The 23,473-nt window shown below is 39.0% G+C and overlaps 2 protein-coding genes across 5 annotated transcripts in view; one reads left to right on the top strand and one right to left on the bottom strand.

Annotated features, from left to right (window-relative positions):
• Positions 1-588: 588 nt before the first annotated feature.
• Positions 589-18,554, top strand: fbxo9 (F-box protein 9). 2 transcript variants are annotated; one of them, XM_061910315.1, is made up of 13 exons: positions 589-795; positions 4,470-4,550; positions 4,772-4,903; positions 4,992-5,049; positions 7,438-7,534; positions 8,857-8,987; positions 9,064-9,178; positions 12,420-12,538; positions 12,608-12,698; positions 14,356-14,451; positions 14,535-14,628; positions 17,915-18,066; positions 18,148-18,554. In XM_061910315.1, the coding sequence occupies exons 1-13, from the start codon at positions 793-795 to the stop codon at positions 18,254-18,256; spliced, it is 1,278 nt and encodes a 425-aa protein (XP_061766299.1). In that variant the 5' UTR covers positions 589-792; the 3' UTR covers positions 18,257-18,554. The 2 variants fall into 2 exon arrangements, with proteins under 2 accessions (XP_061766299.1, XP_061766300.1); XM_061910316.1 differs by having other exon boundaries at positions 8,860-8,987.
• elovl5 (ELOVL fatty acid elongase 5) overlaps positions 17,811-23,473 on the bottom strand; it is a 35,713-nt gene continuing 30,050 nt past the window's right edge. For 2 of the 3 annotated variants that reach the window (XM_061910317.1, XM_061910318.1), the window contains exon 8: positions 21,021-21,579. In XM_061910317.1, the coding sequence (XP_061766301.1) occupies positions 21,457-21,579 (123 nt within the window). In that variant the 3' untranslated portion in view covers positions 21,021-21,456. Of the gene's footprint in view, positions 19,011-21,020; positions 21,580-23,473 lie in introns of those variants that run through there. The other variant, XM_061910319.1, reaches the window with a different exon arrangement.

The following is a 23,473-nucleotide window of genomic DNA, read 5'->3' on the forward strand; positions in this document are numbered from 1 at the left end:
TGCGCAGCGCTCATATTCATAACAGCCCGTGACGTCACGCGTACACGTCATCATTACGCGACGTTTTCAAGAAAAAACTCCCGGGAAATTTAAAATTGTAATTTAGTAAACTAAAAAGGCCGTATTGGCATGTGTTGCAATGATATTGATATATAAACTATCAGACTGCGTGGTGGGTAGTAGTGGGTTTCAGTAGGCCTTTAAACAAGTGGAAAAGCTTATTTTTGTGTGATGACTGTATTATGTTGATAGTATATATTTGTACCATGAATTGATTAACGTGGACCCCGACATAAACAAGTTGAAAAACTTATTCGGGTGTTACCATTTAGTGGTCAATTGTACGGAATATGTACTGTACTGTGCAATCTACTAATAAAACTATCAATCAATCAATCAATTCGGGTGTCACCATTTAGTGGTCAATTGTACGGAATATGTACTGTATTGTGTAAACTGCACTGTTTCATATAATATATTATCTTCCTTTGCAATCGACTAATAAAAGTTTCAATCAATCAAAGCCTGTGTGCCGCGGCACAGTGGTTGAAAAACACTGCCGAAACGACAACAAGTCAAAAAGGGGGCGTGGCGGACGAGCTGCTTCCGGCTTTACGAGACGTTCACGCTCCGGTCGCTGGTCGGAGCTTTCAGCGAAATGGCTGCCTTCTTGCGTGCTCGTAAATATGTTCGTTCTGTGGTTCGTTTCTCCGACCGTGAACTGTAAGCGTTGAACGCCGACCGTTTGTGAAGACGCACACACACCTAAAGACTATTCTTGGCCAAGTTGTCATGGTGGGTCACCCTGCTCGTTACCTACTAGCCATGCTAAAAATACATTAGCATGCTAACGGAGGTAGCTAACTTAGCATGACAGATATCTCAACACCTGCACGCTAGTACTATAAACTTTGTATAGTTTTAAAATTATATAATGTTATTTCTTTTTATGTTATTTGACCACTGGCACTGTTTGATCGCACACGAGTGAGGATAGTTGTGGTTGAGTTCAACGTTAGCTAAAAGAACCAGATGGTGAGTTATTACTCAACAGCAACTTGACAAATAAAACTAATTTCCATTTCCAGAAATAAAAGAGTATTATTCGATTTAGGGAGTCATGTCAACTAATGTATTCCCTTTTACTAATAAAATGTACTGTTACAGAGTCCATAATTACATTAATTAATGATCCAGTTGCTATTAATCTAAATGTACCATAGGTAATAAATGAGTAATAAATAGTAATGTACGAACCATAATACTTAACATGGACCATGTTTGACGGATTTAGTTGTATTAGAATGTAAGTGATCTTCCTTGTTTTGATAAATTTCACATTTAGCTGTTTTCTAAATGCTAGGCAGGCCTCCCAATAGACAAACTGGAGGGAGCGGCTTGAGAAAAATAAAGAAAATGTTTTTTAAAAACCTGATAAGTTCAGTTATATTTGAAGGCAAAATCAGTTGATGGGAATGTTACATTGTTTAATATATATATATATATATATATATATATATATATATATATATATATATATATATATATATATATATATATATATATAGGGTTGGACTCCGCCAAGGCTGTCCTTTGTCACCGATTCTGTTCATAACTTTTATGGACAGAATTTCTAGGCGCAGCCAAGGCGTTGAGGGGATCCGGTTTGGTGGCCACGGGATTAGGTCTCTGCTTTTTGCAGATGATGTAGTCCTGATGGCTTCATCTGGCCGGGATCTTCAGCTCTCACTGGATCGGTTCGCAGCCGAGTGTGAAGCGACCGGAATGAGAATCAGCGCCTCCAAGTCCGAGTCCATGGTTCTCGCCCGGAAAAGGGTGGAGTGCCATCTCCGGGTTGGGGAGGAGACCCTGCCCCAAGTGGAGGAGTTCAAGTACCTAGGAGTCTTGTTCACGAGTGGGGGAAGAGTGGATCGTGAGATCGACAGGCGGATCGGTGCGGCGTCTTCAGTAATGCGGACGTTGTATCGATCCGTTGTGGTGAAGAAGGAGCTGAGCCGGAAGGCAAAGCTCTCAATTTACCGGTCGATCTACGTTCCCATCCTCACCTATGGTCATGAGCTTTGGGTCATGACCAAAAAGATAAGATCACGGGTACAAGCGGCCGAAACGAGTTTCCTCCGCCGTGTGGCGGGGCTCTCCCTTAGAGATAGGGTGAGAAGCTCTGTCATCCGGGAGGAACTCAAAGTAAAGCCGCTGCTCCTCCACATCGAGAGGAGCCAGATGAGGTGGTTCGGGCATCTGGTCAGCATGCCACCCGAACGCCTCCCTCGGGATGTGTTTAGGGCACGTCCAGCTGGTAGCAGGCCACGGGGAAGACCCAGGACACGTTGGGAAGACTATGTCTCCCAGCTGGCCTGGGAACGCCTCGGGATCCCCCGGGAAGAGCTAGACGAAGTGGCCGGAGATAGGGAAGTCTGGGCTTCCCTGCTTAGGCTGCTGCCCCTGCTACCCGACCTCGGATAAGCGGAAGATGATGGATGGATGGATGGATATTTTAGGGCTGCGAATCTTTGGGTGTCCCACGATTCAATTCAATATCGATTCTTGGGGTCACGATTCGATAATAAATCGATTTTTTTCGATTCAAAAACGATATTTTTCCGATTCAAAACGATTCTGTATTCATTCAATACATAGGATTTCAGCAGGATCTACCCCAGTTTGCTGATATGCTAGCAGAGTAGTAGATTTAAAAAAAAAAAAAGCTTTTATAATTGTAAAGGACAATGTTTTATCAACTGATTGCAATAATGTAAATTTGTTTTAACTATTAAACGAACCAAAAATATGACTTATTTTATCTTTGTGAAATATTGGACACATTGTGTTGTCAAGCTTATGAGATGCGATGCAAGTGTAAGCCACTGTTTTTTTTAATTTTTATAAATGTCTACTAATAATGTCAATGAGGGATTTTTAATCACTGCTATGGTGAAATTATAACTAATATTGATACTGTTGTTGATAATATTCATTTTTGTTTCACTACTTTTGGTTTGTTCTGTGTCGTGTTTGTGTCTCCTCTCAATTGCTTTGTTTATTGCAGTTCTGAGTGTTGCTGGGTTATGTTTGGTTTTGGAATTGGATTGCATTGTTATGGTATTGCTGTGTATCGGTTTGTTGAAAAAAAAATTCGATTAAAAAAAAAAAAGAATCGATTCTGAATCGCACAAAGTGAGAATCGCGATTCGTATTCAAATCAATTTTTCCCCACACCCCTAACAGTAATGTACGAACCATAATACTCAACATAGACCATGCTTTACAGATCTAGTTGTATTAGAATGACAGTGGTCTTCATTGTTTTCATAATGCCACATTTAGCTCTACTCCTACAAGGTGTTTTCTAAATGCGATGCAGGCCTCCCACTAGACCACTTTACCATGATTTGATTAACACGGACCCCGACTTAAACAAGTTGAAAAACTTATTCGGGTGTTACCATTTAGTGGTCAATTGTACGGAATATGTACTGAACTGTGCAATATACTAATAAAAGTATCAATCAATCAATCAATCAAAAACCAGACCTGGGCAAATTAAGGCCCGGGGGCCACATGCGGCCGGTTAAGCTTTTCAATCTGGCCCCTCGGACAATCCCAAATATTTTTTTTAGATCTTTAAGATGGAAAGTGTAGCTGCAATTATGGTGTGCAATGATGTTTTCAAAGTCTTGAACTATACAACATATTTCAAGGGTTGGAATCTGCGCTTTTGCATGATATTTTAGTGACTAGTGTTGTCCTGATACCAATATTATTTTGATGCTTTTTGGTGCTTTGATACTTTTCTAAATAGAGGGGACCAGAAAAATAGCATTATTGGCTTTATTTTAACCAAAAATCTTAGATTGTAGATGATTTTTTTTTTAACCCATCACGTTTATATTGCGCTGTTTGTTGCATTTGATTGTAAAATATGTCGATTCATATTCATATGTTTTCAATATTCAGTTTTTTATTGTTCATAGGAAAAAAAAATATCCATTCTGTAATAACATTTTTACCATTCAATCAGACTTTATTGCAAGGTTTTGTATTAGTTTTCCTAAAAATAGATTTACCGCCCCCAGACCCATTTTTTTCTCTAAATTTGGCCCCCGAGTCAAAATAATTGCCCAGGCCTGCACTAGACAAACTGGAGGGAGGAGCTTGAGAAAAATAAAGAAACATTTTTTTTTTAAAAACTGATAACTTCAGTTATATTTAAAGGCAATATCAGTGGATTTTTTGCTACTACAGTAAGATTACAATGACAAAAAACTATTATATTATCTGAGGAGAGAATTAGATTCTACCTAGTTTAGGGAATGTTACATTGTTTAAAAAAGATAAATAAAAAAGATATATATATCTTATCACATTACCACATATAAAAGCTCTGATTTTCATCCAAACTGTGCATTTTGGTCACCACAATTTGTGTATTTACTTTAAATTTTTACTAGGCTGAAGAAAACGTAGATGTTGGTGGTATACTGGAGGAGGAAGAGGAGGAGGATGATTCTGCTGATGACCCAAATGTTGAGGTAAAAAAGGTTATTTGGGCAAAAACTGTATTTTATAGCTTCTTTTTGTTATGTAGCTTTATCGCCACATAGTTTGTTACACTTTTAAAATTTGAGTAAGATTTAAAAACAAGGCCACCAATCAAGTAAAAGTAATTAAATGAGTAAATGCAAATGATCACAACTGAGTATAGTAAAATGTTTTGGTGAAACAAGTTTTCTTTGCTGTGATTCCACTGCAGTTGGAGCTCAGTGCCTTTCGAGCTCAGTGGATGTCCGAGCTCAAACCGAGCTCCGATGCGAGCGGCATGGGTCTGCGGCTTCTGCGAGCGTCCGGTCAGAGGAGGACGCAAGAAATTGCTCGAGAGGAAAAGGTATGTCATGAAAACAAAACAATGGACTTTATAAGCTAAGAGGCGCTTATTTAAAAAAACAACAACAAAAACATTGGTCTCCACTCAGGCGGCAGAGCTGTTCTTGAGGGCTGTTCAGGAAGAGCAGAAGGGAGCAGTCTATGAAGGTGAATTTATTCATGTGTCATTTACTTGAAATAACCTGACGTCATCATAAAATATTTATCAACTCTGCAACATGTTAATATTAACTGTCATGCAAATTAAAAATAAGCTAACCACCCTTTCATTATTCTTCTAATTGTTATGATTTTTTTCAATAAATCTTTAGCGCTTCCATTCTTTAGCTGTGGGGGACAGGTAATCTACAGGGTAGACCTTAAGGTACCTGGGGCCTCATATAAAGAAAGTTGCGTGACCTTACTACTAAAAATGAAAAATGGACGTACGATCAAATCCAAAAAACTTACGCGTGTGCAAGAAAAAATTCAGATGTAATAAAGTATTTGCACGCAATCAACTTGAAATCTGCCGCAGACGTGTGCAGGGCTTGGCACGCCCAGACCACGGCCCTTTAAGAATATCAAAATCCTTATGAAAGTAGCCATGTGTTGGAGCTCGGTATGGTCTGACCAACCACAGGTCAGCAGGAGGGGCTTCTTTCTCCGGTTTGGAACAAACTGCAAAGCGATTGTCGGCCTGTCATTGCCGTGTCTCCCGCAGGCGGAAATAAAAAAAAATGGTCGTGTAGAACAGTGATTCTCAACCTTTTTTCAGTGAAGTACCCCCTGTGAACATTTTTTTAATTCAAGTACCCCCTAATCAGAGCAAAGCATTTTTGGTTGAAAAAAAGAGATATAGAAGTAAAATACAGCACTATTTCATCAGTTTCTGATTTATTAAATTGTACAACAGTGCAAAATGTTGCTCATTTGTAGTGGTCTTTCTTGAACTATTTAGAAAAAAAGGTATAAAAATAACAAAAAACTTGTTGAAAAATAAACAAGTGATTCAATTATAAATAAACATTTCTACACATAGAAGTAATCATCAACTTAAAGTGCCCTCTTTGGGGATTGTAATAGAGATGCATCTGGATTCGTCAACTTAATTCTAAACATTTCTTCACAAAAAAATAAATATTTAACATCAATATTTATGGAACATGTCCACAAAAAATCTAGCTGTCAACACTGAATATTGCATTGTTACATTTCTTTCCACAGTTTATGGAATTACATTCATATTTAGTTGAAGTATTTTTCAATAAATATCTTTATTTTTGAATTGTTGCTATTTTTAGAATATTTAAAAAAAATCTCACCTACCCCTTGGAATACATTCAAGTACCCCCAGAGGTATGCGTACCCCCATTTGAGAACCACTGGTGTAGAAGAAAGAAGAAGAATGCTGCACAAAGATAGTCGCTACAATTATACTTACATTTTTTTAGAAGAAGTGGGTAACACATGACCCAAATGTAAAATAATTAGTGTAACTTATAACATAAAGTGTTTGTACAGTAGCCTGCTCACATGGGGTTTGTGGGGGGGGGGTCAATTGTTAATATGTTTCTGATGGGAACATTAATCAGTCTGAGGACTAAAGGTTAGCACTTTTTTATGTGAACGGTTACCCAGCATCACCACTATAAGTTGCTAAAGTATACACAGCCTGTAGAATTGTGGTTACGGCAGCTATGGAGTTTCCGTGAGGCAGTGCACATTTCCACGTCAGCGTCAGGCTTGATTCATCTTTGCCGTCAAAATGGTCACATGCAAGGTTTTAGTGCTTACACAAACTTGTTACACGAGGCCCCTAGTAATGTAACAAAAAAAACGACCGGCAAAGCCACATTGGTTGGATTTTCTTTTTTAAAACCAGCTTGAAATGCAGTAAAACAGGTTGCACTTTTCACTTGCATGGAAAGTGAGAATATCTCTGTATTCTTTTACTGTTTGTTGGAGTTATAATAAATAAATAAATGGGTTGTACTTGTATAGCGCTTTTCTACCTTCAAGGTACTCAAAGCGCTTTGACATTACTTCCACATTTACCCATTCACACACACATTCACACAAACTGATGGAGGGAGCTGCCATGCAAGGCGCCAACCAGCACCCATCAGGAGCAAGGGTGAAGTGTCTTGCTCAGGACACAACGGACGTGACGAGGTTTGTACTAGGTGGGATTTGAACCAGGGATCCTCGGGTTGCGCACGGCCACTCTCCCACTGCGCCACGCCGTCCCTATCTAAACATATTTAGAGGCCACCTGTATTACTGAAATACTCAGTACATTTCTATCATTAATACTCCTACATCTAGTTTGACTCTTTTTTTTAATTTATTTTGGCAACATTTTTCGTTTTGTTTGACTTTTGCACCATATTCTTCCCAATGTTATACCACTGGGAGTTGTGAGGGTCCACTATACATAATGGACCGTTCAGAAGTCTTTGGAAATGCATCCTAATTGCAATCTGCAATGTTTTATAAATTGTAAAAGTCCACTCCAGTTATCTTGAATGTGTCTTTGACCTGTTTTGTTGGCAGCAATCAAGTTCTATCGCCTGGCTATGCAGCTTGTGCCTGACATAGAGTCAAAAATCTACTACAGCCGTCCTGATGCTGATCGAGCTGAAAGAAACTAGTAAGATCCTTGACATTTTTGTGAATAGGGCTGGACGATTATGGCAAATATAATAATCACGGTTATTTTTTTGATATTGTTATCATGATTAGTTACACGATTATTAATACATTTGAAAAAATGAGTATTGTTTTACCAAAACTCTACTTTAAATATAGTTTAGGAAAAAAGTGGATGTAAATTAAAAAGTAAAAAAAAAATAATAATAACAATACATTTAAATAATAGCAATGTAATAATAGATTAAGTTTTTCTGTTTCGTTTTTAATTCCGTTTTTACCTTTCACACTTATTATACCATCATAAAGTGTGCTTTTTGTTTAAAATAAAATTCAAATAAATGCAAAATCTTTTGAACAGTATTTTAGGTCAAAGCATAATCATTTTGTAAATGTATCGATAAATGCTTTAAGTATATAAGCCTTGTGGAAATTATTTTTTGAAACCTTTATTTTGTTAGCGCAGTCAGACCGGATGTGGCGCAGCGCACTATTATTGTGAAGGGGAGAGCATGCTTTGCTGTTCTCTGCTTGACGAATAAAGAGGCGACTGACTTGATGCTTTTAAAAAAAAAGAGCCTCTCAAGTTGCGACCACTGTTTGTACATTATTGATCCAGTGATGATGTCGTTCACCACAACACAAGCAGATGAGTTGTGTTGTGGGTGTATGGGTTGTTCTTGCTTGCTTTATTTAGCATCGTAGTTCAGTTGCTGTTTCAAGTGGCCGTCTCCACATTGTTTAGTTCATGACGGGGCACTTTAGACTCTCGGGTATGAATGAGTGCTACCGGACACATTATTTGCCCAAACAAATGTTCCTTCTCTTCACAATGACAGCATTTCACTCACATTTATGTCAATGTCCCTGATATTATTTTGTGCTGGTGTGCGGATTCTGTTTTATTGGCCAATTATGTGACTCCATCCGTGATTTCTTAAATGTAGAAATCATATGCCTTATTTTTTTGTTTAGTTTAGCAATAATTGATTAGGCATATTAGCGTTGTGTCAAATAAAAAGTAGCAACCGCGGTGATATCCCAAACTTCGAGAAGACATGCTCTTTTTTCACTTATTCGCTTCTCAACTGTTTCACCGTCACAACCTCTGGAGTTTAATGCGCGTTGCGCAGCTCAATCGTTGTTGTTTTTTCTATTATTATATTTTCATATTCGTGAAAAGCTATTTTGGAAATCGAAATTATAATTTCATTAATTGTTCAGCCCGAGTTGACAAGACTCCATGTTCAGAAGTGATATGAATGTGGCATGTAGGTGTCTTATCCTTGTATTTAAGAAACCTATCACTTTTTTACATTGGAGCAGCGAGGAGAGAGACGCTGATGGAGACATTGAGGATCTTATTGCCTACTTTGAGCATCAGCTCACATTGGGAAACACCTTTGCCAAGATTTGTTCTCCTGAGTTTGAAATGTCTCAGGTGCATATATCAGGTAGGATATACATTATCTGTGATGTCTTTTATTTCCGTGATTACGTCCCCTTTATGTTTATTTTGTGTGATCGTAGCATTGCCACGGGAGATCTTGATGTACATTTTCCGTTGGGTTGTGTCGAGCGACCTGGACATGCGAGCCCTGGAGCAGCTGTCGCTGGTTTGCCGTGGATTTTACATTTGTGCAAGGTGGGCTTGTTTTTCATCAGTTTTGCATTTGTCGAATGTTGCAACACAATCATTCTGGGTGTAGTACATAAAGCCAAAGGTGTCCAATTTTAAATAGCATTTAACACAGGACTCAGAACATCCCAATCAAAACAACATGGCAAACCTCATCATGCTTCTCATGTGTCAAATGTATGTTTTCTTTACACATGCCACTTACAGCACACATATTACAGCACATATACGTTAGTCTGAAGTATATTCAGTCAAAGAGCTGGCCCGTCGCATAAACATTCGATGCGGTTGTTTTTAGGGGCCACAAAAACTAAGGAGGCCACATGATCATGGCCTGGACTTTTGTACAGATATACAATACAGGAAAAACACCCACTCTCCAAAAAACGTTATAAAACAAAAATAAAGAGGTGCTCGGCAAAAAGTGTACTTAAAGAAAAAGCAAGGCCAGCAACACTCGTGTCCTTCTAATAACTTTAATATAAACTGCGCAGGCGCTACCAAACACATACCGGTTTCGACAATAAACTTTGCTGTCAAAAGTTCAATAATGTTTTTTTGTTTATTTTTATCAAATGAGGAATATGAAACACAACCTACAGTCTTTGAAAAAATGCCAAATGTTTCATTCTTCCTGGCAGCGCAAACCAAGCATGGAACACTTCACTTTTCACTCAACGCATAAAAGCTTACATTTATGCATTCACACACGGCACCAATATTTGGGAACTAGGGTGAGCTGATAGAAAAAAGGTAAAAAATATGACTTTGTGGCAGCATCGGACAAAATTATGTTCAAGTGTCACTATTGTATCTCATAGCACATAATTGTTGTGTGTTCATGGAACCTTGATTAAAGTTTGAAACAGGCCACACTAGTTTTTAAAAGACTAGAATAAACCCCTATTAGCTGCAACAATAATTATAATTGTTAAATTATTTTTGTTTATTGATGTATTATGATTATTATTCAGATGAAACGTATCATCTCTACCATACGCTATGACAACTGTATTCAATAGGTGGCCCGCCAAAGCTTTTCATTTGGCCCACCGAACATCACCTAAATAGGCTTGATGGATGCATTAAAAGTAGGGTTGCTCATGTATGTAGTACACCCGTCACCCCACAGAGGGCAATAGCAAGGAATGTGTCACAATGAAGCAGCAATGTAGTGAGTAGAAGAAGACCATGCATTTAACCATAAAAAATGAGAAAATCAGACTTTTTAACAACGATTGGATAACATAGTATGACTGTTCTACACCGAGTTAGTGCTCAAGTCATTGTTTACTGTCAGGACCCTTTAAGCAACAGACACAGTGTTCTAGATAAGAAGCAACAATGATAGAAATCCACGTGTATATTTCATCACAAAGCTTATTTTATGTTTATATTTTCAGTTTTACAAACCTAAATGAAGGAAGAAGTGTAAAGAAGTAAAACCTAGGAAGAAAAATAATTCAGAATAAGGAACATCAATCTCCAACAAAACTTTTAGGACTTTTGTTAATTCATACTGTTAACTAGCTGCACACGCTGAAATTGAGTAGCGAGGGGCTCAACAATGAATTCATTGACAGTGCATTGTGAAAGCCAATGTGTTAATTTGTAAATAAGTAAACAAGTCTCCAAGGAATATAACCATTTTATGATGTCTGGCCCGAGCCTTTGGACTCTTGAAACCGCAGCTCTTTTCATTACATTGTTAAATAACCCTGCACTGTTAGGTTAAGACAAGCTTAACCTATTTATAATTATAGTTCAATGAATAAATAAAACCCCAAATATTTTGGGGGGCTTGGGAATATTTTAAGGATCCTTTAGCCACCTAAGAAGGCCTAATAACTGGTTTGAATGCTTGTTGAAACTTGTGAGGCTTACTGACAGTGGCCTCCAACCACTGGTCTGCGACGCATTTACTACTGGGCCGCACAGAAACATATCATTTTTCTCTGACTTAACCATTGCCTGTCACTCTAGACACATCAATATGCTTGTTCGTAGATATATAATAAAACTCCTCCTAGGAAGTGCCCATGCCTTATATTTGTTATATCTTTGTTACATGGGACAATGCACATTAATGATGATAATGTGGTTATGGTGTTAGTTAATTCCAAACATGCACACAATTACCATATAAAATAGATATTACATGTGCCTTAATTATAGCCAAAGACTTCATTTCTATCTGCAGTCCGCCGCAGGTTGATGGTGTATACAACAGGGTCCACAAAAAGATTAGTTACACAGCGCCAGCGTCAGTTATAATCAGTAGAATAATGTATTTGAGAAGGCTTGCCATAGTAATTCTAGTCCATAAGGCAGGTGGGGAAGTGCTGAAGTGCATATGTGCTAAATTGTTCCATATAGTAACTGTGCTGAAGGAAGAAAATACACAATATCAAGCACCTAAAATGTGCCAAACATGGGTAAGTGTGGAGAGAGTGTGTTACATTTTTCCCCATTATGCACTCCAGTGGATTTAAATGGGTGTAATTTATCAATCAATCAATCAATGTTTATTTATATAGCCCCAAATCACAAATGTCTCAAAGGACTGCACAAATCATTACGACTACAACATCCTCGGAAGAACCCACAAAAGGGCAAGGAAAACTCACACCCAGTGGGCAGGGAGAATTCACATCCAGTGGGACGCCAGTGACAATGCTGACTATGAGAAACCTTGGAGAGGACCTCAGATGTGGGAAACCCCCCCCATCTAGGGGACCGAAAGCAATGGATGTCGAGCGGGTCTAACATGATACTGTGAAAGTTCAATCCATAGTGGCTCCAACACAGCCGCGAGAGTTCAGTTCAAGCGGATCCATTTAGACTTTTGTTATGGTGTATGGATGTTTTTTCATAATATCCACAATGTTCAGTGAGCAGGTTGTGTTATGTGTGACCATGTGTGTTGACTTTAATGTTAGTTGCATTTTTTTCGTTTTGTTGCACCATGACTTGGGAAGGTTGTTTGGATTGTGTCATAAGTAAATGATGAACTATCACGTCAAGGTACTTGATGTACTCACATTGTCCACTAGATGGTAACAAATATGTAGCATTCAGAGACTACCTGCTATCATCCATCCATTTTCTTTAAGATTAATTTGAAAGCACTCCGTGTGCAATGCTTTGTTGAATTCATGACGTATTGCGGGCAAATTTGGAAAGGGTAGCGGGCCGTAGTTTGGACACTCCTGGTTTAGTTCGATTGATTTATTTATTTTATTTGCAGAGACTCTGAGATTTGGCGTTTAGCCTGTTCAAGAGTGTGGGGACGCAACTGCACCAAACTTGGACCCTTCCTGACCTGGAGGGAGATGTTCCTGAAGAGGCCCCGCGTTCGATTTGATGGTATCTACTGTACGAGTTATGACCAACCAACTATTTGATTGTGACGTGCACACAACATTGTCTGAGCAGGCGTCTACATCAGCAAGACATCATACATTCGTCAAGGAGAGGAATCTCTAGACGGGTTCTACCGGCCTTGGCACCATGTTGAGTTCTACAGGTAGGCCACACAGCTTTTGCGTTGGCATCTACAAACCCCGTTTCCATATAAGTTGGGAAATTGTGTTATGTAGAAATATAAACGGAATACAATGATTTGCAAATCATTTTCAACCCATATTCAGTTGAATATGCTACAAAGACAACATATCTGATGTTCAAACTGATTTTTTTTTTTCTGCAAATAATCATTAACTTTAGAATTTGATGCCAGCAACACGTGACAAAGAAGTTGGAAAGGTGGCAATAAATACTGATAAAGTTGAGGAATGCTCACCAAACACTTATTTGGAACATCCCACAGGTGTGCAGGCAAATTGGGAACAGGTGGGTGCCATGACTGGGTATAAAAACAGCTTCCCAAAAAATGCTCAGTCTTTCACAAGAAAGGATGGGGCGAGGTACACCCCTTTGTCCACAACTGCTCAACAGTTTAAGAACAACGTTTCTCAAAGTGCAATTGCAAGAAATTTAGGGATTTCAACATCTACGGTCCATAATATCATCAAAAGGTTCAGAGAATCTGGAGAAATCACTCCACGTAAGCGGCATGGCCGAAAACCAACATTCAATGACCATAACCTTCGATCCGTCAGACGGCACTGTATCAAAAACCGACATCAATCTCTAAAGGATATCACCACATGGGCTCAGGAACACTTCAGAAAACCACTGTCACTAAATACAGTTTGTCGCTACATCTGTAAGTGCAAGTTAAAAGCTCTACTATGCAAAGCGACAGCCATTTATCAACAACATCCAGAAACGCCGCCGGCTTCTCTGGGCCCAAGATCAACTAAGATGGACTGATGCAAAGTGGAAAAGTGATCTGTGGTCTGACGAGTCCACAATTGAATTTGTTTTTGGAAATATTCGACATTCGTCATCCAGACCAAAGGGGAAGCGAAACATCCAGACTGTTATCGACGCAAAGTTCAAAAGCCAGCATCTGTGATGGTATGGGGGTGCATTAGTGCCCAAGGCATGGGTAACTTACACATCTGTGAAGGCACCATTAATGCTGAAAGGTACATACAGGTTTTGGAACAACATATGCTGCCATCTAAGCGCCGTCTTTTTCATGGACGCTCCTGCTTATTTCAGCAAGACAAGCACATTAAGCACGTGTTACAACAGCGTGGCTTTGTAATAAAAGAGTGCAGGTACTTTCCTGGCTCGCCTGCAGTCCAGACCTGTCTCTCATCGAAAATGTGTGGCGCATTATGAAGCGTAAAATACGACAGCGGAGACCCCGGACTGTTGAATGACTGAAGCTCTACATAAAACAAGAATGGGAAATAATTCCACTTTCAAAACTTCAACAATTATTTTTCTCAGTTCCCAAACGTTTATTGAGTGTTGTTAAAAGAAAAGGTGATGTAACACAGTGATGAACATGCCCTTTCCCAACTACTTTGGCACATGTTGCAGCCATGAAATTTTAAGTCAATTATTATTTGCAAAAAAACAATAATGTTTATGAGTTTGAACATCAAATATATTGTCTTTGTAGTGCATTCAACTGAATATGGGTTGAAAAGGATTTGCATATCATTGTATTCGGTTTTTATTTACATCTACCGCAATTTCCCAACTCATATGGAAACGGGGTTTGTAAATTATAAACCAGACCAATATTCACGTGGGTGAGTTGTTAGGTACCTGCGCTTCTTCCCTGATGGGACAGTCCTCATGCTGACCACGCCTGAGGAGCCTCAATATGTTGTCTCTCGCCTACGCACTCCGAACGTCAGGTACATCTCTGTTGTTTTGTCTCAAATGATGTCACAAAGCATGAGTCGATATGTCAACTGAAGCCTGTCCGTGTGTTTTGCAGAATGGACGCTGTCATGTTCGGTCACTTCCGTCTGTCACAAGAGACGGACAATCAAACCAAAGTTTTTGCTGTCGTCTGCAAGAGGAAAGATGAGGTGAGTGTGTTGGAAGACTTTCCACAGAAGTCTGAAATTTTAATATGTTTGAAATAGTAGAATGTTTTTTTTTTTTTTTTTAAGTATTAAGCAGACCATTTCCAAATTATTTCTAAAATTTAAATACCAGAACTCTCGATGCAAATGAATTGTCAGATCACGGTCCAGTTCTGGAGAACTTTAAGAAATGGTGCGATGATTTGTACCTGGAGCTTAACGGCGATAAAACGAAGGAGATGTACATTGACTTTCGTCGTGTTTCCCCGCCCTAAACCAATTCTCATTAATGGCTCTGCTGTTGAGATAGTCCATGAATACAGGTATCTAGGCACAATTATAGACAATAAATTGACCTTTGATGCCAACACTGACCGTATTTGTAAGAAGGTCATTTAGAGGCTGTTTTTCTTGAGGAAACTGAGGGGTTTTCAGGTTGATAGGACACTAACGAGGATGTTCTATTCATCTTGTATCGAGTCTATTTTAACATATTCTATCAATTCTGTATTTGGTAACCTCTGTGTGGCCAATAAAAACAGACTAGGTGGTATAATCAAGGTGTGCCAAAATACCATAGGCACTACCTTGAAACCCCTGAACCAGATTTATCAGGTCAGAGTCATCCAGAAGGCAAAGGACATTCTGGTCAACCCTCAGCATCCTCTTTTCTTAGAGTTTAGAATCTTGCCCTCAGAATGTAGTAATAGGCCAAAAACAACCGATACATAAGATCCTTTGTTGAATGAATGAATGAATGAATTTTGAGCCATGCAAACAAAACAAAAGAATGACATAAAACAAAAGAATGACATAAAATACAAAATAAAAATAAAAAAAAAAAATAAATAAATATATATATATATATATATATACATTATATTCACACCTACATTGTAAACATTACATGTGACTAATCTTTTGTAGATGTCAAGATTGGCTCAAAAGGGAGTGGGAAGAAGTAAACTTATTAGGTCCCACCCCCTATACATATACAATATATATATATACAATATATAATACAATAATAATATAATTCAATTCAGTGGTTGCTGCCTAGACGCTATAGATTATCTATATATAATACATTTAAATTAACACACACTTACATATATACATATGCACACACACATATATACACATACATACAAATTATATATATATATATACATATACATACATACATATACACACATAAGCACATACATACACACACGCATATACCCCCAAAATACACACACATCCATCATATATACACCCACACACACATCTATATAAATACTATATATATAATAATATATATATATAAAATAGACTTTTGTCTATACATTATTAACAGTTTTTGGTGCCTATGGGAACAAGCTTTTGACTATGTTATTAGTGGATCTATGACTGTGGAGCTGCTGCCCCTGATCAACAGGACCTCAGGACCACTATTGCTGTGTGTCCTATGCTGTGCATTAAAAGAGACTCAGCTGTTGTTTTTATAAATGAGCTCCTTAAACAAGCTTAGCTGCTATGTAGTCACTTTAGTGGGATGCGACGTGTGATTAGTTTTATTGTATTACAAAGGTTTTTAGTTTTAGCTTTATGGTGGTTTGTATGTTGTATGTATTTGTACCTTGTTTTTACTTTTGTACCTTGTTTTTACTGTTGTACCTCGTTTTTTACTGTTGTACCTCGTTTTTTACTGTTGTACCTCGTTTTGCTGTTGTACCTCGTTTTTACTGTTGTACCTTGTTTTGACTGTTGTACCTCGTTTTCACTGTTGTACCTTGTTTTTACTGTTGTACCTCGTTTTTACTGTTGTACCTCGTTTTTTACTGTTGTACCTTGTTTTGACTGTTGTACCTCGTTTTCACTGTTGTACCTTGTTTTGACTGTTGTACCTCGTTTTTACTGTTGTACCTCGTTTTGACTGTTGTACCTCGTTTTGACTGTTGTACCTCGTTTTTTACTGTTGTACCTCGTTTTGCTGTTGTACCTCGTTTTTACTGTTGTACCTCGTTTTTTACTGTTGTACCTCGTTTTGCTGTTGTACCTCGTTTTTACTGTTGTACCTCGTTTTTTACTGTTGTACCTCGTTTTGCTGTTGTACCTCGTTTTTACTGTTGTACCTTGTTTTGACTGTTGTACCTTGTTTTGACTGTTGTACCTCGTTTTGACTGTTGTACCTTGTTTTGACTGTTGTACCTCGTTTTTACTGTTGTACCTTGTTTTGACTGTTGTACCTCGTTTTCACTGTTGTACCTCGTTTTCACTGTTGTACCTCGTTTTGACTGTTGTACCTTGTTTTGACTGTTGTACATCGTTTTTACTGTTGTACCTTGTTTTGACTGTTGTACCTCGTTTTCACTGTTGTACCTTGTTTTGACTGTTGTACCTCGTTTTTACTGTTGTACCTCGTTTTGCTGTTGTACCTCATTTTTTACTGTTGTACCTCGTTTTTTACTGTTGTACCTCGTTTTGACTGTTGTACCTCGTTTTGACTGTTGTACCTTGTTTTTACTGTTGTACCTCGTTTTGACTGTTGTACCTCGTTTTTACTGTTGTACCTCGTTTTTTACTGTTGTACCTCGTTTTGCTGTTGTACCTCGTTTTTACTGTTGTACCTCGTTTTTTACTGTTGTACCTCGTTTTGCTGTTGTACCTCGTTTTTACTGTTGTACCTTGTTTTGACTGTTGTACCTTGTTTTGACTGTTGTACCTCGTTTTGACTGTTGTACCTTGTTTTGACTGTTGTACCTCGTTTTTACTGTTGTACCTTGTTTTGACTGTTGTACCTCGTTTTCACTGTTGTACCTTGTTTTGACTGTTGTACCTCGTTTTTACTGTTGTACCTCGTTTTGCTGTTGTACCTCATTTTTTACTGTTGTACCTCGTTTTTTACTGTTGTACCTCGTTTTTACTGTTGTACCTCGTTTTTACTGTTGTACCTCGTTTTTTACTGTTGTACCTCGTTTTTTACTGTTGTACCTCGTTTTGACTGTTGTACCTCGTTTTTACTGTTGTACCTCGTTTTTTACTGTTGTACCTCGTTTTTTACTGTTGTACCTCGTTTTTTACTGTTGTACCTCGTTTTCACTGTTGAACCTTGTTTTTAATGACTACTGCTACAAACCAAATTTCCCCTCGGGGACAATGAAGATTTTCTAAGTCTAAATTGATCTTTTTTTAAAAAGAGAATTATTTTATGTGTCAGTCTATTTGGTCATTCATTTTTAGACCGTTGTTTAAAAGTTGTCACTGTCTACCTGCCAACCTTGATACTGACCTTAAATGTCAACAGAAATTGGAGATGCAAAAGAATCGGTTCTGCAGGCGGAACCCAGCGCCGGAGGCTGAGCACACCTTCCATGTGGGGCTCCTTCTGTCCTCTGGGGGGCGTCAGAGTTTCAATAAGCTGGTGTGGATGCATCATTCCTGCCACATCACTTACAAGTAAGACTTGCACAGAAATGAAAGATGGACATTGTTACAGATTGTGATTAGTCAAAAATATGATTGGATTTGCTTCCCTAGGCTGACTGGGGAAAGTGTCGTCACCGCATTTGACCTGAACAAGATGTACTCGCCGTTCTTCTTCGGAAGAGTGAAGAGTTACACGGCATTCTCAAATCAGCCACTGTAAGCCAGCAGGAAGCCTGCATGTTCATCATCACTTTAACAAACAAAGATCATTATCAGTCTTTATCGTTAAACGTCCAAACTGCAGCTGGTTATACGTCTAAAGCCTTTACGGTTCTAACATGCAAGCACTTACGGATTGATAAATGTTTGGTGTTAAAATTTTCAGTTCTGATTTCAGAAATGTTGCACGCTGAATAATTAGCAGCACAGTTCACATGTTGCCGCCAATGAATGTTAGCATACTGGTTTTGTTCCACGGGGGCACTTTTCTCCCTCGAATAAACCACATTGAAAATGAATTCACTGTTTTCATTATGAATCATAAACCTCATAGTGCAATACACACTGGAGGCAGCTGTAAAATGGAAAGGAGACACACACACACACACATAATCCTCAATTTTTCTGAGAACTGAACATGGAAGGGATAAAACAGGATTTACAGGCGGGGAAAGTGGTTTTAAATTCCGCCGGTGGTGTAACATAGTTACCTATGATCTAAATCAATGATGACTATTTTGCAAAGGGGAAAATGTAAATAATCCAGCTAAGAATGAAAATGAAATGAAAAATGCTAAAATATATTGTTTTAACAGCTCTTACCTCTTAGGTTGCAGTATGTTTCCAGTTGATGCTTGCCTGTGTGCCATCGTCCCTGTTATTGATCTGGCATGTCACGCCACTCTGGATGAAACATGTTTTGTTTTTTGTTTTTTTCGCGTGCAAGTTGAAGATCAATATCTTTGAAGATAATTCTATTTTGACACAAGCACAAATGCAACATCCGTGAAGTACTAGCATTATTTATTCCAACAACCATGTACAATGCAAACATTGTTTGAAGCTTAACAAAACAACATATTGAACAGCATAAGCAAAAAAAAAAAAAAAAAAAAGCACCAGTTGGATTTTTTTATCTCAAATTGGATGTGTGAAATGAGTCCGTCTGTATCAGTCATAAGAGCCACAATAGGTCTCATCACATAAATAAGGGAAAATAATGCATAAATAAGTTTTCATCACTCTCCACTCCTGATGACGTCATAGGTATAATGTAGGTACTGAGTGGGCCAATGTGAATGTGCATGACATTAGCAACAAAATAAACATGTCCATGAAGGTTCGGTACCACATTTACAGAACACAGAGGATGATAACCGAGCTCCATACCTCATATTTAACAGCTGATGTGCATACAGTATCTGAGAGGGAACAAATAATACAGTAATCTTTCTCTAAATAAGCTCAAGTCCCATTAAAAAGATTAACGTTGGTGTTTAACAATTTTGATCAGATTAATCGCAGGGTTGCTGTGGATTATTTGCGATTAATCTTGATTGAATATCGTTCATTTTTAATCTTTATTATTAGTAACCATGTTTCATTTGGCATTAGCAATGCAACTCAAGAAAGAAATGTATGTAAAAACAGTTGTGCTCAAAAGTTTGCATACACTTTTTAAAGAAAATAATCTCTTGGCTGTTTTAAATTTCCAATAATTTCTACAACTCTTATTTGTTTGTGATAGAGTGATTGGAGCACATAGTTGTTGGTCACAAAAAGCATTCATGAAGTTGTGTTCTTTTATGAATTTATTATGGAGCTACTGAAAATGTGACCAAATCTGCTGGGTCAAAAGTATACATACAGCAATGTTAATATTTGGTTACGTGTCTCTTGGCAAGTTTCACTGCAATAAGGCGCTTCTGGTAGCCATCCACAAGCTTCTGGTTGATTTTTTTACCAATCCTCTAGACAAAATTGGTGCAGTTCAGCTAAATTTGTTGGTTTTCTCACATGGACTTGTTTCTTCAGCATTGTCCACACGTTTAAGTCAGGACTTTTGGAAGGCCGTTTTAAAACCTTAATTCTAGCTTGATTTAGCCATTCCTTTACCACTTTTGACGTGTGCTTGCTGTCATTGTCCTGTTGGAAAACCCAACTGTGCCCAAGACCCAACCTCCAGGTTGATGATTTTAGGTTTTCCTGAAGAATTTGGAGGTAATCTTCCTTTTTCATTGTCCTATTTACTCTATGTAAAGCACCAGTTCCATTGGCAGCACAACAGGTCCATAGCATAATATTACCACCACCATGCTTGATGGTAGGAATGGTGTTCCTGTGATTACAGGCCTTACTTTTTCTCCTCCAAACATATTGCTGGGTATTGTGGCCAAACAGCTCAATTTTTGTTTCATCTCACCGCAGAACTTTCCTCCAGAAGGTCTTATCTTGGTCCACGTGACGTCAGATGTCAGAAATGATAGGAAACTCAAGACAGCCATGACATTACAGTACATCCTTCACATGTGTATGTAAACTTTTGACCACGACTATATGTTTGCGTATGAAAAATATTAAATATGTCATCTATGTCCCACTCTCCTTTGTGGAGGGAGTCCGGTCCGATCCGGTGGCCATGTACTGCTCGCCTGTGTATCGGCTGGGGACATCTCTGCGCTGCTGATCAGCCTCCGCTTGGGATGGTTTCCTGCTGGCTCCGCTGTGAACGGGACTCTCGCTGCTGTGTTGGATCCGCTTTGGACTGGACTCTCGCGACTGTGTTGGATCCATTATGGATTGATCTTTCACAGTATCATGTTCTCATAGTCATCATTGTCACCGACGTCCCACTGGGTCATTATTGTCACCGATGTCCCACTGGGTGTGAGTTTTCCTTGCCCTTATGTGGGCCTACCGAGGATGTCGTAGTGGTTTGTGCAGCCCTTTGAGACACTAGTGATTTAGGGCTATATAAGTAAACATTGATTGATTGATTGATTGATTTATTTTTTACTTAAATTAGATGTTTAATAATAATGGGTTAATCTTTAATTAAGCATTGACTTTGAGAGCCCAATTTACTATCAATATGGTTATTGTGCGATAAGCATCTTGTGCCTAGAGGACAGAGTATTTCGGGCTTATGCAACAGCACAGACAGGCAGGATTCAAGGAGCGTGCTCGTGTTTCACACATCAAGGACGATCCCACAGCAAACGCTGCCTGCTTCCAATTTCCCTCACGGTCACAGGAGCTTTCACGTATACATGGAAAGCCTCCTTAGACCCGTCAAAATGCTAGTTTGTTTAAATAAAGTATAGAAATAATCAAATGCTAAATTGTACAATATACTCCACGGAAATGTCTACTAGGAGCATTAGCCAACCAGCTAGAGTGACAAGCGAGTGTCTCAAAAGGTCAGTCCAATCTCAGTTTGTCTTTGTGGTGTGCATTGTGTTCCAGGGACTGCGTCCTGTTTGTGTGTCGGTTTTTTGATAGCGAAGACCCAGCCTCGTTGTCCCGTTTGTGTTTCTTGTATGTCTTTTGAGGGACAGAGAGAACAAAACGACATGTTAAAAATCACTGTCAAGATGGAACGCTGCTCTGTAGAGTTGAAACTTAGAGTCAGGATTTCAGGTTAGGGTTGCACAGGGGTCGGCAACCCGCGGCTCTTTGACCACTCTGATGTGGCTCAGCCGCATACTTGCCAACCGCCCGGAGAAGTCCGGTAGATTTCCGATTTTAATGTCTCCATCAGAAATCTCCCGGGTAAACATTTTTCGATTTTTACCCAGACATCAACTTTGAGGACTTGCCGTGATGATAATGCCTTTAACACCCTTTCTACATGTCATGGCGCCAGGATTTTCACCATGCTATCTGCGTGGCGGCCGTCCGGTCACATTTTGGATGCGACCTCTATCTGAACGAATACGCAACTGCAAGGCATACTTGTTCCACAGCCATACAGGTCACACTGAGGGTTGTGATATAACACTCTTACTAATACGCGCCACACTGTGAACCCACACCAAACAAGAATGACAAACACATTTCAGGAGAACATCCGCACATAACACAACATAAACACGACAGAACAAATACCCAGAATCCCATGTATCCTGACTCTTCCGGGCTCCATTATACACCCAGCTACCACCAACCCAACCCTGCCCACCTCAACCGTCACACGAGGGGGTGGTTGGGTTGGTGGTAGCTGGGTGTATAATAGAGCCAGGAAGAGTCAGGATACATGGGATTCTGGGTATTTGTCCTGTCGGGTTTATGTTGTGTTATAGTGCGGATGTTCTCCTGAAATGTGTTTGTCATTCTTGTTTGGTGTGGGTTCACAGTGTGGCGCATATTCGTAACAGTGCTAAAGTTATTTAAACGGCCACCCTCAGTGTAACCCGTATTTTTGTTGAATAAGCATGCCTTGCAGTCTCTTACGTGTGTCTGCAATAACCTCGTCAAACAATTCTTTGGGCTGGCAAGTTATTTGTACAAGCTGTAGAGGGCGGTAGTGCGATTCTTGTACACCCCTATTATTGTTCATTGGGTGAACACCAGCGTACATTCGAGAGACTAATTACTCTGAAATTTGGGAGTCTCCCGGGAAAATTAGGACAGTTGGCAGGTGTGACGCTGTCAAGCGGCATTCATATAAAACTTGCGGGTCGCACTAACATAACATTTTCATATTAAGGTGCAGGCCGCGTGTGTGAGACCCCTGGTTTATACATAGCACAAAGCAAAAAAAAACCTCTGTATGCATTATTATTTCATTATAAATTTCCAAAGAGTTATGTGGCTCCCATTGTTTTCTTTACTTTGTGAAACGGGTCAAAATGGCTCTTTGACTGGTAAAGGTTGCCGACCCCTGGGGTTGCATGTTATGGCTACATTGTAGGGTTGGAGTTGGGGTTTTGGGTTTGGGTTGTTATGTAGGGTTAGGTTTTTGAGAAACGGTAAGATATAGGGTTAGGATTTCACGTTCTAGTTAGAGTTTAGTGTTACGGGTTTCAGTTTTTTTGGGGTTAGGCAGTATTCAAGTTGGGTTAGGGTTAGGGCTACAGTGCATCCGGATAGTACTCAGAGACATCCTGGATGAAAACCAACACTTCCCATCAAACCTGATGGAGCTTGAGATGTACTGCAAAGAGGAATGGGGGTGAAACTGCCCCACAGATAGGAGTGCCAAGCTTGTGGCATCGTGTTCAAAAAGAATTGAGGCTGTAATTTCTGCCAAAGGTGCATCAACAAAGTATTGAGCAAAGTCCTGTGAATACTTATGTACATGTGATAAACATTTTTTTTTTTTTTTTTTAAATACATTTTCAAAAAAAAAAAAAGAAAATTGTCATTATGGGGAATTTTCTTTAGAATTTTGAGGACAAAAATCATTTTTTTCCATTTTGGATTAAGGCGGTAACTT

This window comes from Nerophis ophidion, linkage group LG09 (genome assembly GCF_033978795.1).
Source record: "Nerophis ophidion isolate RoL-2023_Sa linkage group LG09, RoL_Noph_v1.0, whole genome shotgun sequence".
NCBI classification, from domain to species: Eukaryota; Metazoa; Chordata; class Actinopteri; order Syngnathiformes; family Syngnathidae; genus Nerophis; species Nerophis ophidion.